The following is a 27,864-nucleotide window of genomic DNA, read 5'->3' as shown; positions in this document are numbered from 1 at the left end:
TGTCATCAGAGCTGCTGGTAGGCTTCTCTCTTCCTGCTTTGCTCTGTTAATTTGTTTGTTTATTGTTGTTTCCCCCCTGGAAAACCTTCATCCGGCTTCGACCCGACCTTAAAACCCCTGAATCATCAAGCAGGAAGCTGCGGGACCAAACATGGCAGGACCCGGCGAGATCGACGAGGGTTTCTACTCCCGGCAGCTGTAAGTACGACCAGCAGGTGAGCTGTAATTGTTCAGATCGCACACAGAGCCCATGTTGTTCATGAAACCTTCTTACAGGTACGTCCTGGGTCACGAGGCCATGCACAGAATGGGAGCAGCTCAGGTCCTCGTAGCAGGAATGAGGGGGCTGGGGGTGGAAATAGCCAAGAATGTGATCCTGTCCGGAGTAAAGGCCGTGACTGTGCAGGATGAGGGCCAGGCTCACTGGTCTGACCTGTCATCACAGGTACTTTAAGGAAAAACACACAAACATATCAAATGATTTCACTTCCTGTTTGTGCAACAAGTTTCTCCTTATGTTTGTTCTCTATATTTAAATGTGAGATCAGGTAATTATCTCAATTTAACACAATCTCAAAGACTCTGTTTTTACATAAGAAAAAAGTAGAACATGTCAGTTAATGAGAACAGCTTTAGCTTTCATTTTGTTGAACATTCCACATCCAGCTGTAAAATCACATCCTTCTCTGCTTCAGGAAATAGACACAAAACACGACGAACAACATTGTGAACATTCAATAAAACCGAGTTGCTTTGACAGCTTGTTGTTTCCCCATCTTCAGTTTTTTCTGCAGGAGTCTCATCTCGGCCAGAACCGAGCCACATGTTCTCTACCACAGCTGGCTGTCTTAAACCCACATGTGCTGGTATCGGCACACACCGGACCGCTAGATGAAGACCTGCTTCAGCAATATCAGGTTTTTCTTCTTTTTGTTCATGGTGGAAGTAAAGACGTCAACTAAGACAGCTCTGATATTAAAAGCGAAACAAACAATAAAAACACCAAAGTTCATGCTCAATTATCTGCCTGTTAGTCAGGTCATCTGGACATTTTTATTTATTTATTTGTTGAGATGTTTCATCCTTCATCCAAAGGATGCTGTGGCTCCTCAGACTGATGAAGTCCTTTGGATGAAGGACAAAATGTCTCAACAAAAAAAAAAAAAAAAAAAAACTGTCCAGGTGACCTGACTGAACTTTGTTGTTTTTTTTTACCTGGATTATTGAGCATGAACTTTGATGTTTGTGAACCACTTTCGCTATGGCTGCCTCAGAGGAGTCGACAGAGGAGAGGGCAGGCCCCAGAAACCATCTTATCACCAGCAAGCTGGTTGGTCCACTATGGGAGTGTGCTGCTTGTGGGATTAAGTTTGTTGTGGCTCCTCAAACTGAAGAAGTCCCTTGGATGAAGGACGAAACGTCTCAAAAAAAAAAAAAAAAAAAGAAAGAAACCATCCAGATGACCTGACTGAACATTGTTGAAACAAAAAAACTTCCCACTTTCATTAAATGCAAGTTTCAAAAGGTCCTTGGATGTCTTTGTACAATAAATTAAATAATAAATACAATAATAAATGAGCAGTTTATTTATTTTCCAGGTGGTGGTCCTCACTGACTCCTCCCTAGACGATCAGAAGCGTTTTGGTGAATTCTGTCATTCACGTGGAATTAGGTTTATAGTCGCAGACACAAAGGGTCTCTGTGGGTAAGAAGTGGGGGAGACCATCTTTAAATAATAAATTTGCATATGTGATAAAGAGAGGTATAAAATCTGTTTTGTGTATTTCCAGACAGCTGTTCTGTGATTTCGGGGAAGAGTTCGAAGTCTTGGACCGGGATGGAGAGATGCCCGTGTCGGTGATGATAGAACGAATCACGAAGGTAAACGTTTGATTATTTGAGCAAAACCGGCTTAGTTTCACTTGAGAACGTCTACACTTGTAAGTTTTGTTTATTCATAAATAATCTGTACTAAATGTCTTGTTGGAAATCCAAAATTATCCATCTTGTTTACGAGCCGCCTCTGATTTATCTGATTAAAGTCTTACTACTTCCTGAAACAAAAATGTGCCAAGGTGGGGTCTAAATTTGTTAAGAGGCCCATGGGCATAAATGCCAGATTGGTTTGGGCCCTTGATTTTTTATTTTTATTTTTTTTTTTTACACTTTTATTTCCTATAGGTAAATGGATAGTAAATGGACTGTACTTATATATTGCCTTTCTATCTTATCAAGATACTCAAAGCACTTTACAGCACAATCTGTGTCCTCATTTACCCATTCGTACAACACTACTAGATATGTACAAAGAATAATCAGAGCTTTATCACATTCATACACTGATGGGACACACATCGGAGGCAGTGAGGGGTTCAGTGTCTTGCCCAGGGACACTTCAGCATGTGACTGCTGGTGGAATCAAACCCCCACTCTCGCATTGGAGGACGGCTTCTCTAACCACTCAGCCACAGCTATAGGTGGAATGTTTATACAATTCCAATGATTTATGAAAACAAAAAACGTGTTCACAGATTAGTATTATAAATTTTTGGTGAAATTCCACTAAATTATACATACAGGTTCAAATATACAGGTGCATCTAAAAAAAATTAGAATATCGTGAAAAAGTTTAATATTTTGTCAGTCATTTTAGAAAGTGAAACTCTTATATTGTATGGATTCGTTCAGCAATGAGACATTTGTAGCTCATGTCTAGGAGTTAATCAGCTGATTAGGGTGTGACACCAGGAGTTTACAATATTGAACCTCTTCACAAGAATCTAATTTTCTGAGACACTGCATTTTGAGTTTTCATTATTTGTAAACTAAACTCATGAAAATTACACCAAATAAAGGCTTGAAATATTTCACTCTGTGTAATGAACCTGTTTTAAAATGTGAGTTTCACTTTCTCAAATGTCTGGGTAAAAAAATTGACCTTTTCCACAATTTTAATTAGATGAATCTGTGGACTTACTAACATTGTTTAATCCATTTTGTGCAATGCACCAGCGCCACAGCATGATGATACCACCACCATGCCTGACTGTTAAAACAATGTTTTCAGGTTTTAAAAGCCTGACCACGACTCCTCCAAACATACTTTCTTACCATCCTTTCAAACTTTCAAGCACCACTGTAATATACCTTGTTGAGTTAAGACATTCTATAACCTTCAGTACAATTATGTCATATTTAGATGGATATATGTTTACATTTGAGCCTGCATGTTAGATTCTGATCAAGTGAGGATTAGTGCACCCAGCTTTAAATCCATGAAGTTGTATGTTGTATATTTTCTACCCTGGACAGAGAACTGCTCAATTAAATCAATTAAATCCCAAATTATTATGACATTCCTGCCCATGCTGAGTATACGTAAACTTCTGACCACAACTGCATGTTTGATTATTTCTCTTTGGTTTTTCTGCTGAACTTTGTTTCAGGACAATCCTGGAGTTGTCGTCTGCACAGATGACCAGAAACATGGACTTTCAGATGGCTCTAAAGTGACATTTTCTGAAATCCAAGGCATGACGGAGCTCAACACTCTAGGCCCCGTGGAGATCAAAGTCTGTGGTTGGTGTTGCCTAACTCCAAATACTTTGGATTGTTTGTTTGTTTTTTTTCTCAAAGGCTGGGGAGGGTTAGCCTCTATCAATTCATCTGAAGATGATCATCATGATTAAACTCTTGCTTCATGTTTTGTCCCCAGGCCCGTATTCATTCAGCATTTGTGACACTTCAGTGTTTTCTGAATACGAACGAGGTGGAGTAGTAACCGAAGTTAAACAGCCACATAAGCTAAATTTTGTAAGTTACTTTAACATCACCTTTTGGAGAAAAACTGTACCCACTGATTTGTTAAATACATGTTGCAGAAATCACTGAGCAAGGCTCTAAATGAGCGCGAGCTGCTGACGCTAAACGACTATGGAAAAATATCCAGACATAACACTCTACACCTGGCGTTCCAAGCCCTTCACATGTTTGTGAAGGAGCAGAAGCGTCTTCCTCGCTCTTGGTGTCAGGTATGTTCCAGATGTGATGAGATTGGATGCATATAATCTCGCTCACTTGAACGTTTTTACTGATTGTTGATAATCTCATGCAGTCGGATGCAGATTCGCTGTTTGCCATCGTACAAAAGCTGAATGCGACGGTAGAGCTGGAAGAACTCGATGAGGCTGCAGTTCGAAGCTTGTCCTTCACCGCTCGAGGGGATTTGGCTCCCATGAATGCGTTCTTTGGAGGACTAGCTGCTCAGGAAGTGATTAAGGTGAGGTCTAAAATCAGTTTTTGGATTGCTTTAAGTTTCTCTTTCACACAGAAGCACAAACTTCAATAGATGTAACACCCTCCTAATGGTGTTCAGGTGTTCCTAATATTGACAGTGTTTCCTGCAGGTTGTGGGGTGGGGCTTAATTCAAATAAGTAGCCCAGTTATCAACTGCTGGTACCCGGGTCATATCCCATCCATAAATTCCTTCCTTTTGGCGCATGAAGTTTTCCATAATAGATTAATAATAGATTATGTACAATTTGATCCTGGAATCGGATGTGAATGACAGCAGTTTTGAGTCGGGCAGAGCGCTCGCACACGGACCATGATTAGGTTTATAAGCAGTCTTGAATTGCTGTAGTGTCACGTTGGAGCTGGTTAGTTCAGTTGGACGAGAGAAGTGCTATAAATCAAGCAATCCTGAGGTTAAGTTCCACATTGGCTATGATTTAGTCTGGACAGTCTTGACCATGTAAGAAGATGTGTTACATCTCAGTAGAACTGTCTTGTTTAAATTAGAGCTGTCATTTCTAACCTGAACCCGGAGCCCAGTCCGTCTCAACCCGGATTAGGGCCCGGCCATAATAATGTGCTTAATGTGGAGGCCGGTCTGGTGTCGGGCTTTTGATTGCGTCAGTGGACGCGCGCGGCTGACAATCCAATTATATGGCAACATGGCTTGCCTTACAATCACCAGCCACTGGTGGCAATTTGACCGTGCGCTGACCGGCCTTGAAAGAGGTTTTGAAAAAAAAAAAAAAAGTTCAGTTAAACTTCAGATGGGACTATACTGCTAGGCACCAATCCATCAAAGCCCAAATGGACGTTCATTCAGCCGCTGAACACAGCAGACGCGTGCGGTCAATGACCCAAACAGGTGAGATCATAAAATACCCGACATGTCAAAGCAGGGTCCATGTCTGAATAATGCAGAATGAAGGCAGAAACAGGGATTTAATGCGCTTTGACGGCCATGAAAGGACAAACACCCCCTCAGCTTCGATCTTCCCCCTTAGCCGTGCATGTCTGGCAACTGTTAATAACTATATAAGCAGTCAAACTTAATTAAAAATGTCGGGGGTTCGGGTTCGGACCTGTACTGTTAATTTGTTGGGTGGGGTGGGGTTCGGAAATGAAGGCTATGGGCTGGGGCTGGGTCAGGTCGGATTTTTTGGGGCCTGAATGCAACTCTAGTTTGTATAAGACTAGGGTAAATAAAATCTACAACCTTGGCTAAATTCAGAGGGCAGCATGGTGGTGCAGTGGTCAGAGCTGTTGTCTCTCAGCAAGAAGGTCACAGCATTGCCTCCAGCCTGGGGCCTTTCTGAGTAAAGTTTGTTCTTAGTAAGTGCATGTGTGGGTTTACTCCAGATATTCCGGTTTCCTCCCACAGACTGAAAACATTCATGTTGGGTTAATTAGTAACTCTAAATTGTCCCTAGATGTGAGTGACTGTCTTGTTTTTCATCATGTATCCCTGTGTCCCCCGCCTCTCACAGTGACTGCTGGAGTTGGACACCAGCTCTCCATGACTCAGAATGGAAAATGTGCTGAAAACAATGGATGGATAATTGGTGTGATGGATAATAAGTGCAGACGTTAATTGGACAGTTATGATAAGGTTTAGACATCTATAGAAATATTTTTAATCAAATTCAAGCCTTGATCTCTAAGAAGAGTTCAGACATTGTTTAGATGCTTTTTTTTTATAGTCCCTAAAATTCTCCCGTGGGTTGTCTAACTCACTGTATGGTGATTTACAACTTAAAAAGAGATTTTGTCATCTCTGGCTTAAATACTGTAAAGCTTAAATAATAATGAGGTTGTTTCCTTAATGACCCTGATGCCCCATCAGATTGGGTCTGGGGGAGAGGGTTCTCAGTAGTTTTATTGTTGTGACTGATTAGTATGTAGCTTTAATGATTTTTACTGAACGGCTGTTGTATTTTTTTGACATGTTGTATTGCAATTGTAGTATTGTATTTATTTCCCTCTGTTGCTGTAATGTCCTTGTAGGCATGTAGTGGGAAGTTTACCCCCCTTCAGCAGTGGCTGTATTTTGATGCACTGGAGTGTCTCCCTGAGGAGGTGGAGAGTGTCTCTCTGGCAAAGAGCTCCTTTTTACCAGTATGTTTGGCTCTTTCTCCACTTGAAACATTCATGTTATCAAACGGTCTTTCAGAGAAAGACTGTGATGTAATTTGAGTTCTTTTGTTTATCTCTCTGATAGAAAAGCTCAAGGTACGATGGACAAATCGCCGTCTTCGGGTCGGAGTTCCAGGAGCAGCTCGGGAGGCAGAAGTATTTCCTGGTGAGGACAGTTTAGATATTTGTCCAACAGAGGGCAGACTTGTCTTATCATTCCAGGAGCAGCCTGTGTTTTGTTGTGAATGTTGGCACATACAGGAAATGGAGTTCAGGCGGTGTTTTCTGTCAGCGCTGACCTTTTACTGCAGGGATGTTCACAGCTGTAGCTCATGCACACTTGGTCTAAAGCACTGATTTTATCCCTTTTGTATTTTAAGGTTGGAGCTGGCGCCATTGGCTGCGAGCTTCTGAAAAACTTTGCCCTGATTGGGCTGGGTGCAGGAGAGGAGGGTCACATCACTGTAACAGACATGGACTATATAGAAAGGTCCAACTTGAATCGTCAGTTTCTGTTCAGGTCTAAAGACATCGGGGTGAGAAAACCACACACAATAATCACCTTGTTAACTGTTCTTATTTGAAGGGTTAAATAAAACGGGGAGCTTAAAAAAAAATGGGGCTTTATTTTTGCATTTCTTTTTATTTGCATAATACATCATCTCAAAGATGCATCAGTCATTTTTTTAAAATTTCATAATGAACAGAAACCTAAGTCTGAAGTTGCTGCCAACGCCGTGTGTGAGATGAACCCACAGATAAAAATCACCGCTCATCAGAATCGCCTGGACCCCGACAGCGAGGGGGTGTACGACTACAGCTTCTTCACAGGGCTCGATGGAGCAGCCGCAGCTCTCGATAATGTGGAAGCCAGTAGGGACGCTAGCATTATGAAAGTAATTTTTTTATTCATACATAAAATCAAAAACGTATTTATTAAACTCCTCTTTCTGTTTCCCAGGGGTTTACCTCGATGGCCGCTGCGTTCAACACCAGAAACCGCTATTAGAAGGAGGAACTCTCGGATGCAAGGGTCACACTCTGGTGGTGGTGCCTCATCTGACGGAGTCTTACGGACCGGCCAAGTCAAGTTCCGGTAACGACATCCCCCTGTGCACGCTGAAGAACTTCCCACACCGTATCGAGCACACGCTACAGGTAGAAACTTGAAATTGGTATTTCTGAGCTGCAGTTGTTGCTAGGCTGTTTTTGCTCGACTAAATTGTGTGAAAATATGAAACATTTCAGCTGCAGCCTCACTGACCTGAGTGTTTGCTTCCAAGTGACAAACAAGCTGCGTGAGGACAAAGTGTGTGGCCACTTCTTGAAAATTGCAGTCTATTTTCGCAAAACTGCATTTTTGGTCATGCGGACTCTTTTGTTGTCCACCTCTAAATCAGCTTTTAGACTAACAGTGTGGATGTTTATGAAGCATTCACACTGTTGTGATCCATTTTTCTCCTGTACGTTTTTTTTTTTTTCCAAAATTGTTGTTCTATTTCAACAAATCTTAAATCAAAATGTTCAGCTCGTCCAGGAGAAGGGTGCTATAACTTTTGGTATTGATGCAACTTTAGCTTTTTGAAATATTTAGCCTTTTCTGCCACTTTTTTTCCTCCATAGAAAATGAATTGAGCTCATTTTACATCCTTGAAATCTTTAGATCTGTTTACAACCTTTTACAGCTCCTTTGTCATTTTGTCCTGGTTCAGCTTCTTTCAGCTTTCTTGAGCAAATTAAAAAAATTCAGCTAATTTCAGCTGTTATTTTTAGCTGTTTTATGCTCCCTTTCAGATTCATTATTTCTTTCTGCTAACTACAACATTTTTGTGCCTCTAATTTCTGTCTACTAATTTTTGCTTGTTATGCTCCTTTCAGCTTATTTCTGCAAGTTTCAGCTTTTTCTGCTATTTTATCTACTATATAGTAGTTTATGCTAATTTAAGCTTTTTTCAAATAATTTCCAATGTTTTTGTGTTCATTTTTGCTTCTTTCAGCCTAATTGGGAAAGTGTGTTCTTTCTCCTTTCCTATAATAATTTAAGCTTGTTCTAGCTTTTTAGCTAATTTGATTTTCATGATGATCTCTGCTACTTTCAGCCTATTTAACTTTTTATGCTGATTTCAGCTTGTTATGCTCCTTTCATCTTATTTCTGCTCATTTCAGCTCTTTCTGCTATTTCAGCTACTATTTAGCTGGGGGTTTTTTTGGCAAAATTTAGCATTTCAGCTAATTCCACATTTCTTTAGCTCATTTCAGCTCGTTACACTTGAGTCTGGTAATTTAAGCTTCTTTTTGCCTTTTCAGCTACTTTTTTTTGCTAATTTTAGTTTTTTGAGCTAATTTACCAATTTTTGTCCTAATTTCCGCCTATTTATTTAATTCTAATTCAGCACATTTGTGTTCTTTCTGCTTTCTTCTGCTACTTTAGGCATGTTCTTCCATTTCAGCTGCGTTTCAGATTATTATTATTATTTAATTTTTTTTAGCTAATTCAAGCTGTTTTTCAGCTAGTTCTTCAACAATAAGCATTCACACTGCATTTTCACAGGAAATGGAATTTCTCTACTTATACAATTGGGGTTAATTTCAGTGTAGGATTAAAATGTTTAATTTATGTTAAAACATTGTAGCATTTTTTTTTTACTGGGTGGATTAAATGTCATGCTTTGTGGTGTATAGATCTATATGGAGGATAGAAGGGCAACAGTTCAAATGTGTGTGCATCTTCTCATCACACAAAGTTAACATGTCATCATTGCAGTGGGCCAGGGATCAGTTTGAAGGACTGTTCAAACAAACACCTGAAAATGTGAATCTCTTCTTGAGGTAAGACATGTTTTCACCCTCATTTGGTTTAAATTTAACAACTGGAAAACTGTACTTAATAATTTACTATCACTACTGTTTTCCACTTTTTTACAAGACATACAAAAACTAATCAAAAGGTTTAAGCTCATTTTTTAGGTTTGTAAATGAAAAACTAATTCTGTACAATGAATTCCATCACAGCAGCTCTAACACAGGTTGTTTTTTTTCCCCTAAAAATTGACATAATTCCTTAACTAATTAAAAATACTATTGCTCTAAAGCAGCCTAAACTGAAGGAGAGTGCTGAGAAAGCATGGTAACATTATAGGATTTGTCAGTTCTTATACGAGTTAACTGTTGTAAGATTTCTTTAATTAATAAATATTTGAACTTATTTTATGAAGAACCTTGAATTTACTCGTCTTACCACAAGGTAGTGATGTTACCACAACTAAACCTGAATTATTAAAGCCTGTTTAAAACTGTGTCTGAGCTCCTCAGATCCTTTCTAATCCCGCCATGATGAGGACGTCTCTGTTCATTTAGATGAGATTTCATGTAATCCCTCTCACTGTAAAGTGCTTGCGTAGTTTCTTGTGTATTTAAAAACACAAAAATGAAACTTTCTCGCATGTAATATTTTCCAGTTTATGCAGCTCTGTGTCAGTCGTGCGAACTGTAAGCCACGATTAATGAAGTCATGGAAACGAACAGTGAAATGTTGTGCTGTTGTCCCGACTGTGCAGAACCATGACTCTAATTGTTCCTGTTTTGACCTGTTTACATGCACATGCAGAGGAAGAAAATCCTTTTGTTTCCATGATGCAAAACATGCTCAGAAACATAACTCCTTGAATCAAAGTAAAAATGTGAAAACCTTTTCCTCATAATTATTTGTCTTACTTTTCTGATGGAGAAATTATTTTATTGCAACATCATATATTTGGGCTTAGTCGATGTAATATCTTAGGATGGCTTCTTTTTTTTTTTTTTTACTAAGTCTGGTCTAATTCAAATTAACTGGGTTGCTCAAACTTAGGTTCTTTGGATGAAATATGTTTAATATGTTTAGTCAGAATTGTTTTGAATTCAGTCTTAAGTTAAACACTTTTGTAAAACAAACAGAATATCTCATGCTGTTTGTGTTTTTGTGTCAGTTTGACTGAATCTATGAAAACGAAGCAATCTAACATTCTTTCAACATGTAATTAAAAATTAATTCAACCAACCCAGTCAAGCTGAAGACCAGCAGTAATCATAGGTTGAATCGTTTCCAATAGATAATGTTAACTTAATCAAAAATGTTATTTTTATTTTTTATTATTAGGCAACAGACAATCATTGCTGCTGCCAAAAGGCGAAAGGTGGATAATGTTTCCTGTTTGTTTGTGTTTGCATGTGTTCATTTATCTGTCTGTTGACAAAATATCCCATGAACCACTGGATGAATTTTAATGTAACTCTTAGAAAGAACAAACAAACATTGGATGCACATCTGGAAATGATTAACCTAATTTAACCCCATTTTAAGATAACAGTAACAGCTAATCGTCTTAGCCAACACAGTCATAACTATATGTTAATTCAATTCAATTTCTCTCTTGAAAATGAGTTCTCGTGATTCAATGAGACTACCTGTATAAATAAAGGGTAAATAGGGAAAAAATAATATATATTTTTTCAATTCACTTTATTTATATGGCGCCAAGTCACCAAGTCGTCCCAGGGCACTGAACAGAAAAATTCATATATTAAAATAAGTTAACAAAAACATTCATATTTAAAAGGAATAATTTAATAATAATTCAAAAATAATAATAAAAAAAATGGTCAAATTTACAAACACTGAGCTAAGCTTTGGCATGGTAGTAGCTGAGAGTCATCTTCTGTGTGCTCTGAGCATTATCTTGCTATATTTTATGAGATTCAGCAAAGTTTGAGCAATGCGTCAATAACTTTGTAATTTCTCATCACCTTAGTTTCTATTGACCATATTTTCCGGCGTATAAGTTGCATTAGTAAAAAAAAAGCATCATGAAGAGGAGAAAAGCATATATAAGTTGCTTCGGCGTATAAGTCACATTTATTATGCATCACCGCTGACCCGTCGCATTTATTATACATTTCTTTAATGGTCAAATCGGCTTCATTTCGCATGGGCGGCGGCGTCATCCATCCATCCATCCATCCATCCATCCATCCATCCATCGCGGCCATAGCTGCTAGCTCTCCAGTGTTCCTCCACCTGCACCAGCTGAGTGAAGCAAGCGCGCACGGGAGGACTCGCGGTTGCAGTTCTTCAAAATTTAAAGCATCAGTCAAAAATTGTGTTATGAATATGAAAAAAAAAGTATTTAAGTCGCTTCAGCATATACAGGTCCTTCTCAAAAAATTAGCATATTGTGATAAAGGTCATTATTTTCCATAATGTAATGATAAAAATGAAACTTTCATATATTTCAGATTCATTGCACACCAACTGAAATATTTCAGGTCTTTAATTGTTTTAATACTGATGATTATGGCATACAGCTCATGAAAACCCAAAATGCCTGTCCCAAAAATTTAGCATATCATGAAAAGGTTCTCTAAACAAGCTATTAACCTAACCATCTGAATCAACGACGTAACTCTAAACACCTGCAAAAGATTCCCGAGGCTTTTAAAAACTCCCAGCCTTGTTCATTACTCAAAACCGCAATCATGGGTAAGACTGCCGACCTGACTGCTGTCCAGAAGGCCATCATTGACACCCTCAAGCTAGAGGGTAAGACACAGAAAGAAATTGCTGAACGAATAGGCTGTTCCCAGAGTGCTGTATCAAGGCACCTCAGTGGGAAGTCTGTGGGAAGGGAAAAGTGTGGCAGAAAACGCTGCACAATGAGAAGAGGTGACCGGACCCTGAGGAGGATTGTGGAGAAGGGCCGATTCCAGACCTTGGGGGACCTGCGAAAGCAGTGGACCGAGTCTGGAGTAGAAACATCCAGAGCCACCGTGCACATGCGTGGGCAGGAAATGGGCTACAGGTGCCGCATTCCCCAGGTCAAGCCACTTTTGAACCAGAAACAGCGGCAGAAGCGCCTGACCTGGGCTACAGAGAAGCAGCACTGGACTGTTGCTCAATGGTCCAAAGTACTTTTTTCGAATGAAAGCAAATTTTGCATGTCATTCGGAAATCAAGGTGCCAGAGTCTGGAGGAAGACTGGGGAGAAGAAAATGCCAAACTGCCAGAAGTCCAGTGTGAAGCACCCACAGTCAGTGATGGTCTGGGGTGTCATGTCAGCTGCTGGTGTTGGTCCACTGTGTTTTATCAAGCGCAGGGTCAATGCAGCTAGCTATCAGGAGATTTTGGAGCACTTCATGCTTCCATCTGCTGAAAAGCTTTATGGAGATGAAGATTTCATTTTTCAGCACGACCTGGCACCTGCACACAGTGCCAAAACCACTGGTAAATGGTTTACTGACCATGGTATTACTGTGCTCAATTGGCCTGCCAACTCTCCTGACCTGAACCCCATAGAGAACCTGTGGGATATTGTGAAGAGAAAGTTGAGAGACGCAAGACCCAACACTCTGGATGAGCTTAAGGCCGCTATCGAAGCATCCTGGGCCTCCATAACACCTCAGCAGTGCCACAGGCTGATTTCCTCCATGCCACGCCGCATTGAAGCAGTCATTCATGCAGAAGGAATCCCGACCAAGTATTGAGTGCATAACTGAACATGATTATTTGAAGGTTGGCGTTTTTTGTATTAAAAACATTTGTCTTTCATTGATGGGATGAAATATGCTAATTTTTTGGGACAGGCATTTTGGGTTTTCATGAGCTGTATGCCATAATCATCAGTATTAAAACAATTAAAGACCTGAAATATTTCAGTTGGTGTGCAATGAATCTAAAATATATGAAAGTTTCATTTTTATCATTACATTATGGAAAATAATGACCTTTATCCCAATATGCTAATTTTTTGAGAAGGACCTGTAAGTCGCAGGATTGACAAATTATGCAAAAAAAACCTGCGACTTATACGCCAAAATTACAGTATGTCAGTGTTGTTCGTGTTTTGTTAACTGCACTGTGCTGTGAGCTTAAACGTGTTTTGCTGCATAAAACTGTCCCGTGTGTGTTGGGTGAGAGAAGCACCAACCATGCTACCAAACTGACTTTTTCTGTATGTTCTGCCAGTCAAAGCTACGAATCGTAGAAATACATTTTGTAGATGACATTTCAACAGACTAAAATCGTCTGAGGCATTTTTTTTTAGTGCTTGGTGCAACAAAACACCTTTCATTGTTTTCTATTTAAGTTTATTCAATTGAGTAAAGCTCTTGTTTCAAGTCAAAACCTTTATTCTGAACACTTTGTGGTTTGTCTTGTCTCTCTGAGTAGCCAGTGATTAAAACCATCTGTCCTCTATTCTGTATGCCTGTTACTGAATTATAATAAATTCCTTTGTTTCTTTCTGCAGAGATCCAAAGTTTATAGAGCGGACGCTCACACACGGAGACACCGAAGCTCTGGAGACTCTTGAAGGTGTTTGGAGCAGCCTGCAGGACATGGACGCTGGAGGACAGCATCCAAAGAGCTGGGAAGACTGTGTGAGCTGGGCACGCTGCCAGTGGGAGACACTCTATAACAATGATATCCGTCAGCTGCTGCACTGTTTCCCTCCTCAAGAGGTAAACGCACATTTAATTATTTTATTTTTTGTGTCAGAAAGTGTAGATTATGCTCATGGACACATGGGGGCACTGATGATGTGTGTGAGAAAAATTCATACTGGAGAGTTAAACACTGCAGGGAGACATTAGTGCAAAAAGAAGCATCATATTTCACCAGACCTGGATAAAACTCTGAAAGCAGCTGCTGATAAACATCTCTGAGGGGCTTTAAAGGGCTTGTAATCTGCTGAAGCATGCAGACAGAGTGATGTCACATGTTGCTGTCACACCTGGTGGGGTAGGGTCATGGATCAAATCAACAGACCCCTCACTAACCCTATGTCTTTTGCACTATTGCTGACTGTCTTGTACAGTTATGGAAATTCCTCTGATCATTTTTCCCCCCTCCATTCATGGCTGTTCAAATATTTAGAAATCAAGGAGAAGTCCCTGATAATCTCTTAAAAAAACATTGTTTCCTGCAGTTTTGTCTTTACTAGCTTGCCTAACAGTCACAAAACCACAGCCGCAGTGACGGTTGTTGTCCTAGTTTTGGTTCTCCTTTTCATATTTCCTCTTTCATAGGTGCGTATGTATGACATTTAAAGTTGTATTGTTCTCTTGGAAAGTTGCTTGTTGCTACAGAGATTCTGAGGAACTATGATAAGGTCGCTGATGTTGCTTATGTCACAAGCAAACCTGACAAATAGTACCGGTACGCAACAAACATAGATAACCATACACATGATGTAATACTTCTGGTTTATCGGCGTAGAAGTGAGTGTGGATCTGTATTTTAGCAGGATTGTAAAGTTTTAATATGTAACATTTTATTACAGCAGCAAACCACTTCTTGCTATTTAAAGATTTATCAGAGAAATAATTCTTATTACTAGAGTGCGTGGTCTTTCTTTCTCCTGTGCCAGTTATTTTTATTTTGGAAGCTTTTTGTTGACAGCACACTCGTGTATTCATGCACATCTCCTGTTTCAATATTTCAGACTGTTCCATGCTCAATTTGACAGAGTTTTCTGACAATATTTTGGATGATTTTTGGAGTATAAGTACAAACCTCGGCTGTAAATGTGCAGGAAAGGGTGAACACCAAAGAACGGTAGGGAAAAACACTTACCGGTATGTTTAGGTTCCTAATCATGAGGTTTGGGTCTTTTTAAATACAACGTCAGGCTTGTTTCGGAAATTTGAGAAAACAAAACAGCATGTTAACAGGACTGCCTTGTATCTGACAAGTCCATCCAAAATGTGCAGCATATGGTAAATGATGTGCATTCTTAAAGCAGATGTTTCAACTTGGCTTTGTTCAAAATTTAGAACCATGTTCATGTTTTTATATATTAAAATATAAAAGCACTTTCAGCTTTTTCATTATTATTATTATTATTCTTGAGATGCTATATTCAGAACTAAGCTAAATAGGCCAACCGCGGGGAAAAAAACCTTGGTCTTGTCAAAGTTCCAAAATTCACAGTTGAAACTTGTGCCTTCGTGTAAAATGTTTTTCTCTACAAAATGAAGATGAGAACTTGTTTACTGATTTTTTTTTAATTAAAAGCTTTGTGTGACAAATGTTATGCTAAAGATCTCAAACCACACCGAGTGTCCGCCATTTTGAAAACCGAAAAAAAAAAATAGAAACAGCCCATGCCGTCAAGAGGCCTTCCTCCCATTTTTGTTGAAGATACACGCTGCTCGCTCCTCACTATTCATCCTTTGGTTCAAATAGTTTTATACTGCCATCCAGTGGTCAAAAAGGGTACTACACTCAAAACAAATTGACCAACATTTCTTCTTAAATTCAACAATAATTAGTAATTATTGTCAAATTTAAAACAATATTATCGTTTATCGCAATAATTTAATTGCCCAGCAAATTTGTTTTTTTCGTGACATGCCTAACTGTCATCAAAAAGACTGAAGTTGGCAAAAACTAAAGATCAGAAGAAAAGACACACGAGCATTCAAATTCTTTATACTGTGCGAGACTACAGACACAACAAAAAGACAGAAACCGACAAATATTTACAATGAAATAAACGCTAAATTAATCAGATGTTAATATTTAGGGATGGGAAGTCTGAGTTTGTCATCATTGTATGTTCCCATACAATGGCAAACTTAGTTCTCTGCATTTAACCCATCGCACCTGAGCTACACCCACGTGGAGCAGTAGGCAGCTATGTAAGCACCCGGGAAGCATTTAGGGATTAGGTGTCTTGCTCAGAGACAACACGACATGGGAATGGCTGGGAATCGAACCTGTGACTTTCTGGTCCCCAGTCAGCTACCCTACCTCTACCCCATCTCGGTCCTTAGAGACATTTCTTTAAGATTACTGTAATTGCCTGACTTGTATAAATACTAACTTTAGCCCCAACCATAGAAGAGACAAAGATAACCATAATATACTGTATTTTCTGCCGTACACGTCGTTTCGCACTATATCGCATCAGTCCATATTTGTCTAATAAAGTGGAAAAATCCATAAATATGTTGCTTTGCGGCAGCATGGTGGCGCAACTGGTAGAGCTGCTGCCTCTCAGCGAGCAGGTCCTTGGTTCAAACCACAGTCCAGGGGCCTTCTGGGTGGAGTTTGCATGTTCTCTCCGTGCATGCGTGGGTTTTCTCCAGGTACTCCGGTTTCTTCCCACAGACCAAAAACATGCATGTTAGGCTGATTGGTAACTCTAAAATTGTCCCTAGGTGTGAATGAAAGAGTGAATGGTTGTTTGTCTCTATGTGGCCCTGTGATGGACTTGCAACCTGTCCAGGGTGTACCCCGCCCCTCACACAGTGATTGCTGGACATGGGCAACGGTGACCTCCGTGACCCAAAATGGAAGAAGCGGGTAAAAGATAATGGATGGATGTTGCTTTGTCGTATATGTCGCATCTAATGTGCATCACCGCTGATGCATCCTGTTTGTTACGCGTCACCGCTGACAACCCGAAAATGTGGGCCGAACCCGCAAATGTGGGCCGGTGTTGTGCCAAAAACCGATGGGCTGCCAAATGACGGCCGCGGGAGCGTGCACAGGAGGACTTTAACAAGAATTTAACAAGATTAACACTTAAAAACAATTATTTGTTTGCTCAAAATTTTATTAAAAGTGTGTATCAATGTAATGTTTGCTTAATAAATGCACTTTAATGGTCAAATCATCTGAATTTCAATAGTTTCGCTGCTGAGATGCTGTGAAGCGGGCACGCGCAACTTGACCAGCTGCAGCATTTCTTTAAAATTGAACAAGATAACCACCTAAAAAATTATTTGTTTGCTCAAAATTATAGCAAAGGTGTGTCTCAGTCTAACATTTGCTTAATAAATGTACTTTAATGGTCAAGTCAGCTGCATTTTCCGGAGCGGTGCAGCTGTTTTGACTGTTTCAAACAACGATCAGAATGGAAGTGGGGAGGGTATGGCAGGCCGATTGAGTCATTAATAGCTGGGGAAGATTCTCGGTCATCCAGGACATGGTAAATTCAAAAAAGTTCAAGAAAAAAACAAAGTATAAATAAAGTATAATAAATAAAGTCCAGTTGGTTTTTTTTCTTGGACTTTTTTGAATTTGTCATTATAGCCACATTTACCTATTACATGATGCAACTGCATGCTATACAGCCATTAATACTCTGCTTCCATCAAGTGGCTGAAAGTGGTACTGCTCAAATTTTCTTTCAGTCAGAATGAATGGAAATGGTCATATCTCAGCCAAAAACTGGTTTATAAATATGGGAAAAAAATAAATATGTCGCTTCAGCCTATAAGTTTCAGGGCATGTAAATTATGCAAAAAACTGCGACTTATACACTTAAAAATATGGTAGGTGCTTTCCTTGTTTTTTTTGGGAGAAACTGGTTGTTTTTGTTCTTTTGCCCCTGAGCCATTTGAAGCCTGAATAAACCTGAAGCTGTTGATGCCTTTTGGCTGCAATTGAAAAGCCCCCCTGCAGTGAAAACTGCCACAACTAGCAAATAAACTCTATTCACATTCAGACCATTTGGCCACTTCAAAGCTACCATGTTCCTTTATCAGACAGACAAATTGTGCAGTCAACACATGACTGACAACATTATTGTTTGTACCTGGCTGCCATTCTGCTGCATCTAAAGACCAAAGAGAGGGTTTCAAATTATTTACTGACACCCTGGATTAGCTGGAGAATTTATCCTGCTGAATGGTCTGTCTGAAATATATTAGGTCTCAATATGTGTGGATCAGAAATCCCACTGTGCTGTGACTGGAGTACCACTCTGTGCTACATCGCTTGTTATTTTAAAGAAGAATCATGTGAATAATAAAAATCTGCTCAGACTTTACAGCCGTTTTCTGTTTGTGATAGAGGGATTTCCTTTGGCTCCTCTTTAGGTGACTGCCTCTGGTCTGCCCTTCTGGTCTGGAACCAAGAGATGCCCCCACCCGCTGACCTTTGACCCCAACAACGTGAGTAAAGTCTGGCTCACTTTGTGCAGTAGCACTGCTGATATACACCAAATAGTTGGGAAAAACAAACAACAACAAAAAAGCCACAGTTTTTTGTGATAGCTGTTCACATTCTTTCATGTCCTGATGTGTGCTCAATAGTCCAGGTAGATAAATCGAACAAGGTTGAGTCGGGTCCTCTGGATGAATTCTTCATGAAGGATTTGTCTTTTATCCAAAACTAACTAAAGGAGTCTTTGGACAAAAGACTATATGTTTCAACAAAGAATCCATCCAGAGGACCTGACTCAACCTCCTTTATCTTGTCTGATTGTAACTGTTGTTCTGTTTGAGCTCTTAATTGATTCTTATCAGTGCTAAAGATGGATACAGGTAATAAAAAGAGATGAAGATCTTATGTCCTTGTTAGCAGAGCTGGTTCTGTTTGACAATAAACCAGCAATTGTATAAATTTGATAGTACAATCACAGCTTTATGTTAACGCAAAACTGTTCAAAATGACCCAGTGGGATGTTGAGGGACAGCAAATTTACATGTTACGGCTGTCAAATGTGATTGTTATTGTACTGAAAGCAGAACTGTAGTCTAATGCAAAACAGTTTAAATCTGTCTTGCTTGATCCCTTCTTTACATCAAACAGAAGCTGCTGCCACAAAATGCAGTAAAGCCATGTGCATGCATGGTTGTGTGTACCTATGTGTGTTGCAAGGGAGACAATGGAGCTTTTTGCTGCATCAAATGTTTCTTTGTGTTTAGGGAAGTCAATTGCTCATAAAGAGCAAAGCATTCTTTGTAAATATTATGAACACATATCATCTTACCTGTCATAGAAAGCTTTTTGAACAACATCAGTTTGGAGAAATAGTTTATTTCTGATCAAAATGATAAGCGAACAGCTAGTTCAAGTGAGTCAAAGACAAACATAGATAGATGTTCTCTTTAAACAACCCCACTTTCAAGAACGTTTGTAGTAATTCACGTGAATGTTGTTTTAATAAACAGTGAAACCAGGATGATGAGTTACAACAACATTTTAATTTCCCTTTGGGATTAATAAAGTATTTTTGAATTTGAACTTGAATTTACACTGGTATAAGTTTCACATTTTATGTTTTTATTTACATACAATTCTTTGGTTATTGGCAAACTCATATTGAAGCAACACCTAGCAATGCAAACCATAGTCAATTCTGGCATCATTAAACTCTGCCAGAGTAATTCTGTGATGCTAAATTAACCAGTGTAAAGATTTATAAACAAGTTTTCAGTCAAAGTGCTAAAGTTTTGGGACTGGAACATTTTAAAGATGGTATCAATCTACTTTGGTCTTGGTCAGACTGCATTATGACTTTGGTCTGAATTAAACTCCCGTCTCTTCTTACTGTGGGCCTTCAAAGAAGTGTCTACAACTGATAAGATATTAAGTTTTTATAACATTTCCACATAACCATCTTTTAAAATAGCCCAAATATCCCTTTAATGTGTTGTTCTTTGCCCTCACTACATTTTTTTGATAACCTCTTTTCAACCCACCATGTAATTCTGTCATAAGGTCCTAATTCTTTAGTTATTTTTTATATAAAATTGTAAAAATAACAATACTTGTATACATTTCTTTGTAATCCTTTAACTGTTTTTCTAATATTAAAATGTAAAAAAACTGTAAACATTTGTGTTTTAGACTACTCATATGGACTATGTGGTAGCAGCAGCTAATCTGTATGGGCAGCTCTTCGGAATCAAAGGGACAAGAGACCTCGCTTCCACCAGAAAAGTTTTAGAAAAAGTCCAAGTACCATCTTTTACTCCCAAGTCCTCGGTGAAGATTCATCTTACTGACAAAGAAATGGAGGAAGAGAGGAAAAAGGAGGGTGATGATTCTGGTGAGTCCAATTTAAATGTTTTTATCTTATGTTTTTACCACCTGTAGTCTTCCAACGTCTTTCCCCTTCCTGTGTCTTTGCCTCAGATAAAGCTCGACTTGAAGAGCTGAATGGAAAACTGTCTTCCATGAAAAGCTCTGCTCAGATGTACCCCATCGACTTTGAGAAGGTAGAGCACAAAGATACCTCTGCTGCACACTCCACAGAGGCTGCAGACAGTGACAGAGAGGAGACTGGGCCTTAGCAGGGAGCAACACTTAAATCTTAAAATGCTTTCAGGCTGTGTGTGAGTCTCAGTGACCTGAATCTGAGCCAGGACTCAACACATTCATGAGACAGAGCTCGATTGTACTCAGTATGAACACACAGTTTCTCGCAGTAGAGTTAAATATTTTGGAAAAGTCCTTCCTGTTTTTTTTTCTTCCAGGAATAGGAAAAAGAACAGTTGAGTCTGTGATAAAAATGCAGTACTGTACAGCCAAAAACTAAAAGTCAAGTGTTAAAGTCAGAATTCTGAGTCCACTAATAGTGTGTACAGTGCTTCACATCATCACTTTGTATGATGTTAAATCAATTTTGCATTTAGCTGAAAGGAATACTTCTCAGGAATTCCAGTGACTCTGGAAATGAGGGAAGACCTGGAAAATGACTTTCACATTTTCCAGACAGGGAAAACTCAAGAAATTTGAGAAAACCATCAAAAATCAAGGAAAACTCTGGGAATTAGAACACTAATCTGCTGATACAAGATTATCTTTTTAAAAATTTGACGTACATGTATCAATGCTAGTATTCTAGTATAACTGAGTCCATGGTATGCTTCTACAGTGTACATAATACATGTATCCTTACTGATTGACTGTGATGGCTTTTTATTATATAATGTAAGTAACTAGGGAATTATTTCTCTATGCAGGCTACCATATACTACTTTAGTTCTGAACATTTTGTGTGATGAAATATATCCTTGAATTTCAGAATTTACTCAGGGATAAATCAGGGAAAACTCAGAGAATTTTATCTTGATGCATGCTCAGGGAATTTTGTTTTCATGAAATTCTGGGAACCCTGCTTCCATTACCCTTTTATAATATCTTAAGCAGATGTTTCCTCATAGTCATTCACACCTTAAATTAACTTATTTATTTGGTAGAACTGAGTGTGTAGCAGGTTTTGTGTGAAGGTGTTGTTCCCGTTTTCTATAGGCAAAAAGAAAAACACAGACACATTTCTTAAGCTAGAAATTATATTTGTTGTAAATTGAAATTTTACTCAGAAAGTGTAGTATTTATTAGGAATTTTTCTTTCGGCCTTTCCCTCTTCAGGGGTTGCCACAGCAAGTCATCTTCCTCCATCTCACTTTGTCGTCTGCATCCTCTGTCTTCACTCCAACTACCTCCATGTCCTCTCTAACTGCATCCATATTAGAGTTTCATTCAGGCCTAAAAAAAATCCAACCTGGCCCAGCCCAAACCCGTATCATTTTTTTCCGGCCCGACCAGAAACCAACCAATTAACTGTAATTAGAGGCCCGCCCCGAACCCGAAAAAAAACAAAAACTTTTTTCTTTTTTTAACCAAGCTTTTACTGATTTTGTAAGAAAATCAGTTTGACACGATAGTTTTAAAATCGTATTTCAAAGAAAGGACGGTATAAGATTTCTTGTTTATTAACAAGAGTCAGCAAATTATTATAGTTTTTATAATATTATAGTTATTAACGGTCGCGGACGCACGCATCTGATGATCCAAATGGGGTCGTCGGCTGTGCGCGTCCGCTGACGCAGCGGCTGAGTCCAGTTGGGCTTCGGATGGATCGCTGGTAGTGATCCATTTGAAGTTTAACTAAATTTATTTATTTATTTATTTTACCTCTTTCAACCGGCCAGTCAGCAAGCAGTCAACTGGCTGTGCGCGGCTGGTGATTCAAATTTGATCGTCAGCCGTGCGCGGCTGGTGATGCAGTTTAAAGTCCGACACTGATCCGGCCCGCCCATCAAGCATATTATTTTGGGCCGGGAGTGGTGGCGCAGAGGTTGGAGAAGATGGGACTGTGATCGGAAAAGTCGCAGGTTCAACTCACGGTACCATCAACATCAAAATGTGGGTGGGAAAAGTGAAACACCCACACTTGTCTCCACCCTCATTTGTCCTACTCTGGACCCCTGAGTTCTCGTGACTCAATGAGACTACCTGTATAAATAAAGGGTAAATGGGAAAAGTTTCTATAACCTCTACTCTTCTTTCTCTTTCATTCTTTTGATTTATTAGCTCTTTAAAGTACCCCTTCCATCTCCCCATCACACTCTTCTGACTTGTTAGAACATTATCATTCCTATCTTTAACAAGCCTAACCTGTTGCACATTCTTTCCAGCCTGATCCCTTTGTCTTGCCAATCAGTACAAGTCTTTCTCACCTTCTTTAGTGTCCAGCCTCCTATACAACTCATCATATGCCTTCTGCTTCGCCTTTGCTACCTCTCTATACTCTACCTTGCATCTCCTTATATCCCTGTCTCCTCTCTTCAGTCCTCTCACTCTCGTATTCTTTCTTGGCTAACCTTTTTCTTTGAATAGCTTCTTGCACTTCTCTATTCCACCACCAGGTTTCTGGTCTATTCAGATAACACACCAAGTACCTTCCTACCTGTCTCTGTAATTATTGTTACTGTAATAGTCCAGTCATCTGGAAGTTCTTTCTTACCACCCAGAGCCTTTAACAGCTCCTTTCTGAACTCTTCACAACATTCTTCCTTCATCAGCTTCCAACATTTGGTCTTCTTTTCTGATTTTTCTCTTCTTCACAACAACACTCATTCTACACACAACCATCCGATGCCGTCTGGTCACACTCTCTCCTGCCACAACCTTACAGTCCCCAATTTCCCTCAGGTTTCCTCTTCTACACAGAATGTAGTCCTACATGCGTACTCCTTCCTCCACTCTTAAAGGTCACTTTATGTTCCTCCCTCCTTTGGAAATATGTATTGACTACAGCCATTTTCATTCTCTTGGCAAAATCCACCACCATCTGTCCTTCCTGGTTTCTTTCCTTGAAACCAAACCTACCCATCACTTCCTCATTTCCTCTGTTTCCTTCACCAGCATGTCCATTCAAGTCTGCTCCAATCACCATTATCTCTTCCTTGGGAATACTTTCTATTACTTCATCCAGATCCTTCCAAAATGTATCTTTCTCCTCTACATCACGTCCAACCTGTGAAGCATAACCACAGACAACATTTAGAATCAGACCTTCTACTTCTTACTCCTCTTTCAGCACCACCCCTACTCCATTTCTCTTTATATCCACACTATGGTAAAACCGTTTGAATCCTGCTCCAATGCTGAAAGCCTTGCAGCCCTTGCATTTGGTCTCTTAGCCACATAAAACATCTACCTTACTTCTCTGCATCATGTCAGCTAGCTCTCTACCTTCGTCTGTCATTTTAGTGTTGCCACCCTCAGTCCTACATTCTGACACGTTTCCCTCCTCGTGGGCTTCAACTAACAGTAGCACAATTTCCGCCGGAACCGTTTGTCAACAGCATCGGTAGCAGTCGTTGTCAACCCGGGTCTCGACTGATCCGGTATGGTGTCACTTAGATGATCTCTCATGTTAGTTTTGGAATAATTGTTTTACATCAGATGCCCTTCCTGACACAACCCTCAATATTTACCTGGGCTTGGGACCAGCACAAGAGATTCAATGGCTGTATTCTCTAGTTGCTGATTATTTATTAGGACTGTGTCCAAAAACATTTAACAGTTAACATCATTTTGAATGTAAACATTTTGATTTTTAGCTTTTAATCCAATAACGGCCTTTAAGTTTCTTTGGATCTTTCGATTCTTAGTACTTGCGGAGGGTAACAGGAGTTTTCTAGATGTCTACGTACCCTAAAGTCTTTTTGTCTGTTTACATTCACACTGGTGATAAGAAAGCTAAAGTGATACTGAAGTGAAAAGTTATACTTGGAAAAACCATACATGGCAGATGTTGTTCTAATGATTACAAAGTTGGTTTTTTTCTTATAACAGTAGTGTTTTGTTTTTACGTTTGACCATTTGCTGTACACTTAAGTCTATTCACTATACAGCTACGTCACAGGCACTATTTACTTTTGTGATAAAAGAACAGTTTTTGTGATAGGAGCCTTAAAAATCCCCACATTACGACCTAAAATAAACAAATTATCCTGATTTTTGTTTTTGTTTAATTTGTGGTGTAAATTCAAAAATTAGGATTTTGTTTCCTCTAGTAGGTATGGAAATGATACAAAAAGTTTAGTGGCCCTATATTGGACCTGCCCAGGGTGTAACCAGTCTCTCACTCAGTGACTGACAGGCACCAGCTGTCCCATGACCCAGAAAGAAAATGAATGGATGGATGGATGCAAAATATTTATTCAGTTAAAAAAAGTTATTTTTGTTGCGTTTCCTTCATCTGTTTCTTGTCTTTGCTCAATTATAACGTTTAGTGCTCAGAAGAGACTTTCTTGTTTTGTGCATTACTTAAAGATTAGAAAAAATAATCTCAGCCTGTAGATTTTGAGCAGGAATTTCTTGATCTAAATCAAAGAATATGTGTTGTGGCCAAGACTGTTTTTACACATTTGAATAATTCTGCACAAGTGTTCCTAAAACCTTTCAAAAATAACACTTAAACAACACTTTTAGTTTCTACATACAGCATTGAAGCCTGGAAAATTAAATGAAGCAAATAAAAGAAACATTATTTTAAGGTTTCTTGCTTGAGAAATACCTTTTATATCAGACACAGACCAAAACCAAGAGGATTAGGGAGGATGAAATAGCTGTTTTGAAGCTTTTGAGGAGAAAATCAGGAAGAATTTCAACTGATTTAAAAAGTTTGTCTGAAATTGTGGTAAATCTTGCAGTGACTCAGAATCAAGGTGCATGATGTAAGACAGCCACCTATTGAATGTCGCCTTGAATAAAAATATTCCCAAAGTCTCAGTTTGAGCCCTGTGTGCCCTGGTCATGCTGTGGATAGATGGAATGTGTGTAGGAGGGTTTTTAAGGCATCAGGTTGCCAGCTTGGAGCTTCCACACCACCCCTAAAGCCATCTTAGAGTGACAACCTGTCTCCAAGCTTTTGTAGAGCTGCAGAAGCAGAGGCCTGACGTCAGCGGCCGCGTAGATCACAACAAAAATCTTAGTTTCTCTAAATTCTGATGTGATGACCACAATAACAGCAGCAGCAAAACAGGCAGGCAGGACAAAGAGGATCACATCATCACCTGGCATGGACTTGGTTCTGATCTGCCTTTTTGGAGCTTCCAATATAATGAATTCAGTCTTGAATGTGCAGCTTTAAACCCTTTTATGAAACTTTAACGTTGGTCTTTCTTTAATGCATGTTATATTTGCTTATGATAATAAAACTATATTGGATATTAAGTTGCACATTGTTGATGTGTGTCACTTTTTAGAATGTTTTATCTGAGTGACTAATGTATTTTTACCATTCTAACAGGATGATGACAGTAATTTCCACGTGGACTACGTTGTGGCTGCATCTAACCTGAGAGCAGAGAACTATGACATCCCTCCAGCTGATCGCCACCAGGTCAAGATCACATGCATCTTATCTACACAGATGTCTAGGGACAGGGATGTTTTAGTAGAAAGATGAAACTAATGCAGCTGGGGTAAGGGGTAATTTAAGACGGGGAATGGATAGAAAAGGTGCAGCAACAGACATGCCCCCCCCCCCCCCCCGGGTCATGTTTTTGAGTTGGCTCTTCACACACCTGCCCCAAAGCCATAGAAGCAGCCTTCTCACCTTTTGTTCCTGGTGCAGAACTAATCACAGCACTTTACCTGTTGCCTAGAAGGTGACACCTGAGCCCGCCGCTGCTGCACACAGATGGAGGTTTGCAGGAAGGGGGAGAGGTGAGGCTGAGTGAGGGGGGGACAGAAGAGTGTTGCCCCCTGTGTAATGGAGCAAACATTTCCACACGTCGTGTCATCATTTTAAGCCTGCTCACTTACCGTAAAATGTTGTTACCAACGCATTACATATCGATCATGACAGTGTTTTTGTGCCAAGGCTGTATTATGAACATGTATGGAAAACAAAAAGTAAAATGATCAAAATGTGTTTTGTGTAAAATGCACTTATCTGAATGCTGCTTCAGAGTAGTGCTGCAATATACCATGTGAATTGCATTTTTAGTCGTCTTGTTTGATCAGCAATTTTACCTTTTTTTTTTCTTTTTTTTTTGAACACGCTAAGTCATTTTCCTACTTCCATCTGTGACAGAAAAAAACTCATTAACTCCCTTTTTGGAGAAATGATGCATGCTTTTTGCTTAAAAGTCACCAAATGATGAACACAACAGTATTTATGTATTTACGCATGTTTAAGAAGTTTTCTCTAAAAACAGTGTTCACAATATATATATTTTTATAGTAAATAATTACAGATATCTAATGAGTAAATAATGTGTGATTAGTGAATTATCTCTTCTTGGTCACTTGTTTAGGACAGGGTTTAGATATTTTCTCTATAAATCAAACCTTTTATATTTACAGAATTTCCTCCTCCTTGTCTCCTCTTCAGAGTAAACGCATCGCTGGAAGGATTATTCCTGCCATTGCCACCACCACAGCAACAGTGGCAGGCCTGATGTGCCTGGAGCTGTTCAAACTGGTCCAGGGTCACAAGAAGATCAGCTCCTACCGCACAGCTTACCTCAACCTGGCTGTTCAGTACTTTGTCCTGTCCCAGCCAAGCCGCCCGCAGAGCTTTGAAGTAAGTAGTAGGCAACCCTAGCCAAGCTCGGGTAATGGCTGCAGGGCATTCAGGAACAACATCTATGAGCTACAGAGTCACACAAAACCAGAGTAAAGCACCTTTTAAGCTCATACAGACCCCTACTTTATATACAACCATCATTCATTTGGGATAAATCTGTTTTATTTAGGTGAATGTCCTTCCACTTTAGGTGGAGAGCAGTCATGAATGACTGCTTTCATAACAAGAGCATGCTACAAACTGTCAGTGTCTTGCATGTTAGCCCAGTATTTAGCTGGCTCAGCATAAACCTAAGGATATTTTAAAGCAAACAGACCTGAGCTTGTCTGTTTGAACACATGAGCTAAATTCAAGGTGACTGTAAAGCAACCAGAAAAAAAAGTGATTTATTCTTTAGGTAAACATGACCTTAGGCTCTGAGTAAATTTATAGTTTTATGTTTAGTGAGATTGAAAAGTCCCAGAGAGGGTCTCCAGAGTTGATTATTTAAGCTGTGGTTCACATCTATGAAAGTGTTAATTTTGCAGCTCTCTCACTGTTTTTAAAACGTACCATTTAATGGTCATAAGTGATTACATCCAAACTTGAAAGCTTCCCCCCTCATCCATCAGACCTCTGACAGGAAAAAGTCCGTCAGTGTCACCAAGTGGGCTCCTGTGTAACGTTGAGGGTGTGGTGTCGGGGGGTTTGAGACAGTCTAGGTTTGGTTTCAGGCAAAAATTCAGCATAGGCAGAAAAGAGCTGCCTTGACGACAGAAACCGCTGCTCCTCAGAGGCTCCAGACCTCCCCTGTTCTCCCATCAAAAGACACCAGTTTCTCGCTGTTCTGGCTTG

General features: G+C 39.5%; 1 protein-coding gene across 1 annotated transcript; it reads left to right on the top strand.

The window, feature by feature from the left end:
- uba7 (ubiquitin-like modifier activating enzyme 7) lies at positions 1–27,241 on the top strand. The gene is made up of 22 exons (XM_037679795.1): positions 1–198; positions 277–445; positions 783–917; positions 1,599–1,705; positions 1,791–1,881; positions 3,447–3,579; positions 3,716–3,813; positions 3,882–4,031; positions 4,115–4,279; positions 6,299–6,409; positions 6,513–6,593; positions 6,808–6,963; positions 7,135–7,300; positions 7,389–7,585; positions 9,192–9,256; positions 13,711–13,921; positions 18,290–18,364; positions 20,046–20,247; positions 20,334–20,416; positions 25,747–25,839; positions 26,836–27,027; positions 27,221–27,241. Exons 1-22 carry the CDS (start codon positions 152–154, stop codon positions 27,239–27,241), a joined length of 2,748 nt encoding a protein of 915 aa, XP_037535723.1. The 5' UTR covers positions 1–151.
- The last annotated feature ends 623 nt before the right edge of the window (positions 27,242–27,864 follow it).

This window comes from Nematolebias whitei, chromosome 7 (assembly GCF_014905685.2).
Source record: "Nematolebias whitei isolate Nwh7 chromosome 7, NemWhi1, whole genome shotgun sequence".
In the NCBI taxonomy this organism is placed as follows: Eukaryota; Metazoa; Chordata; class Actinopteri; order Cyprinodontiformes; family Rivulidae; genus Nematolebias; species Nematolebias whitei.
This window is presented reverse-complemented; position numbering and strand designations above follow the sequence as displayed.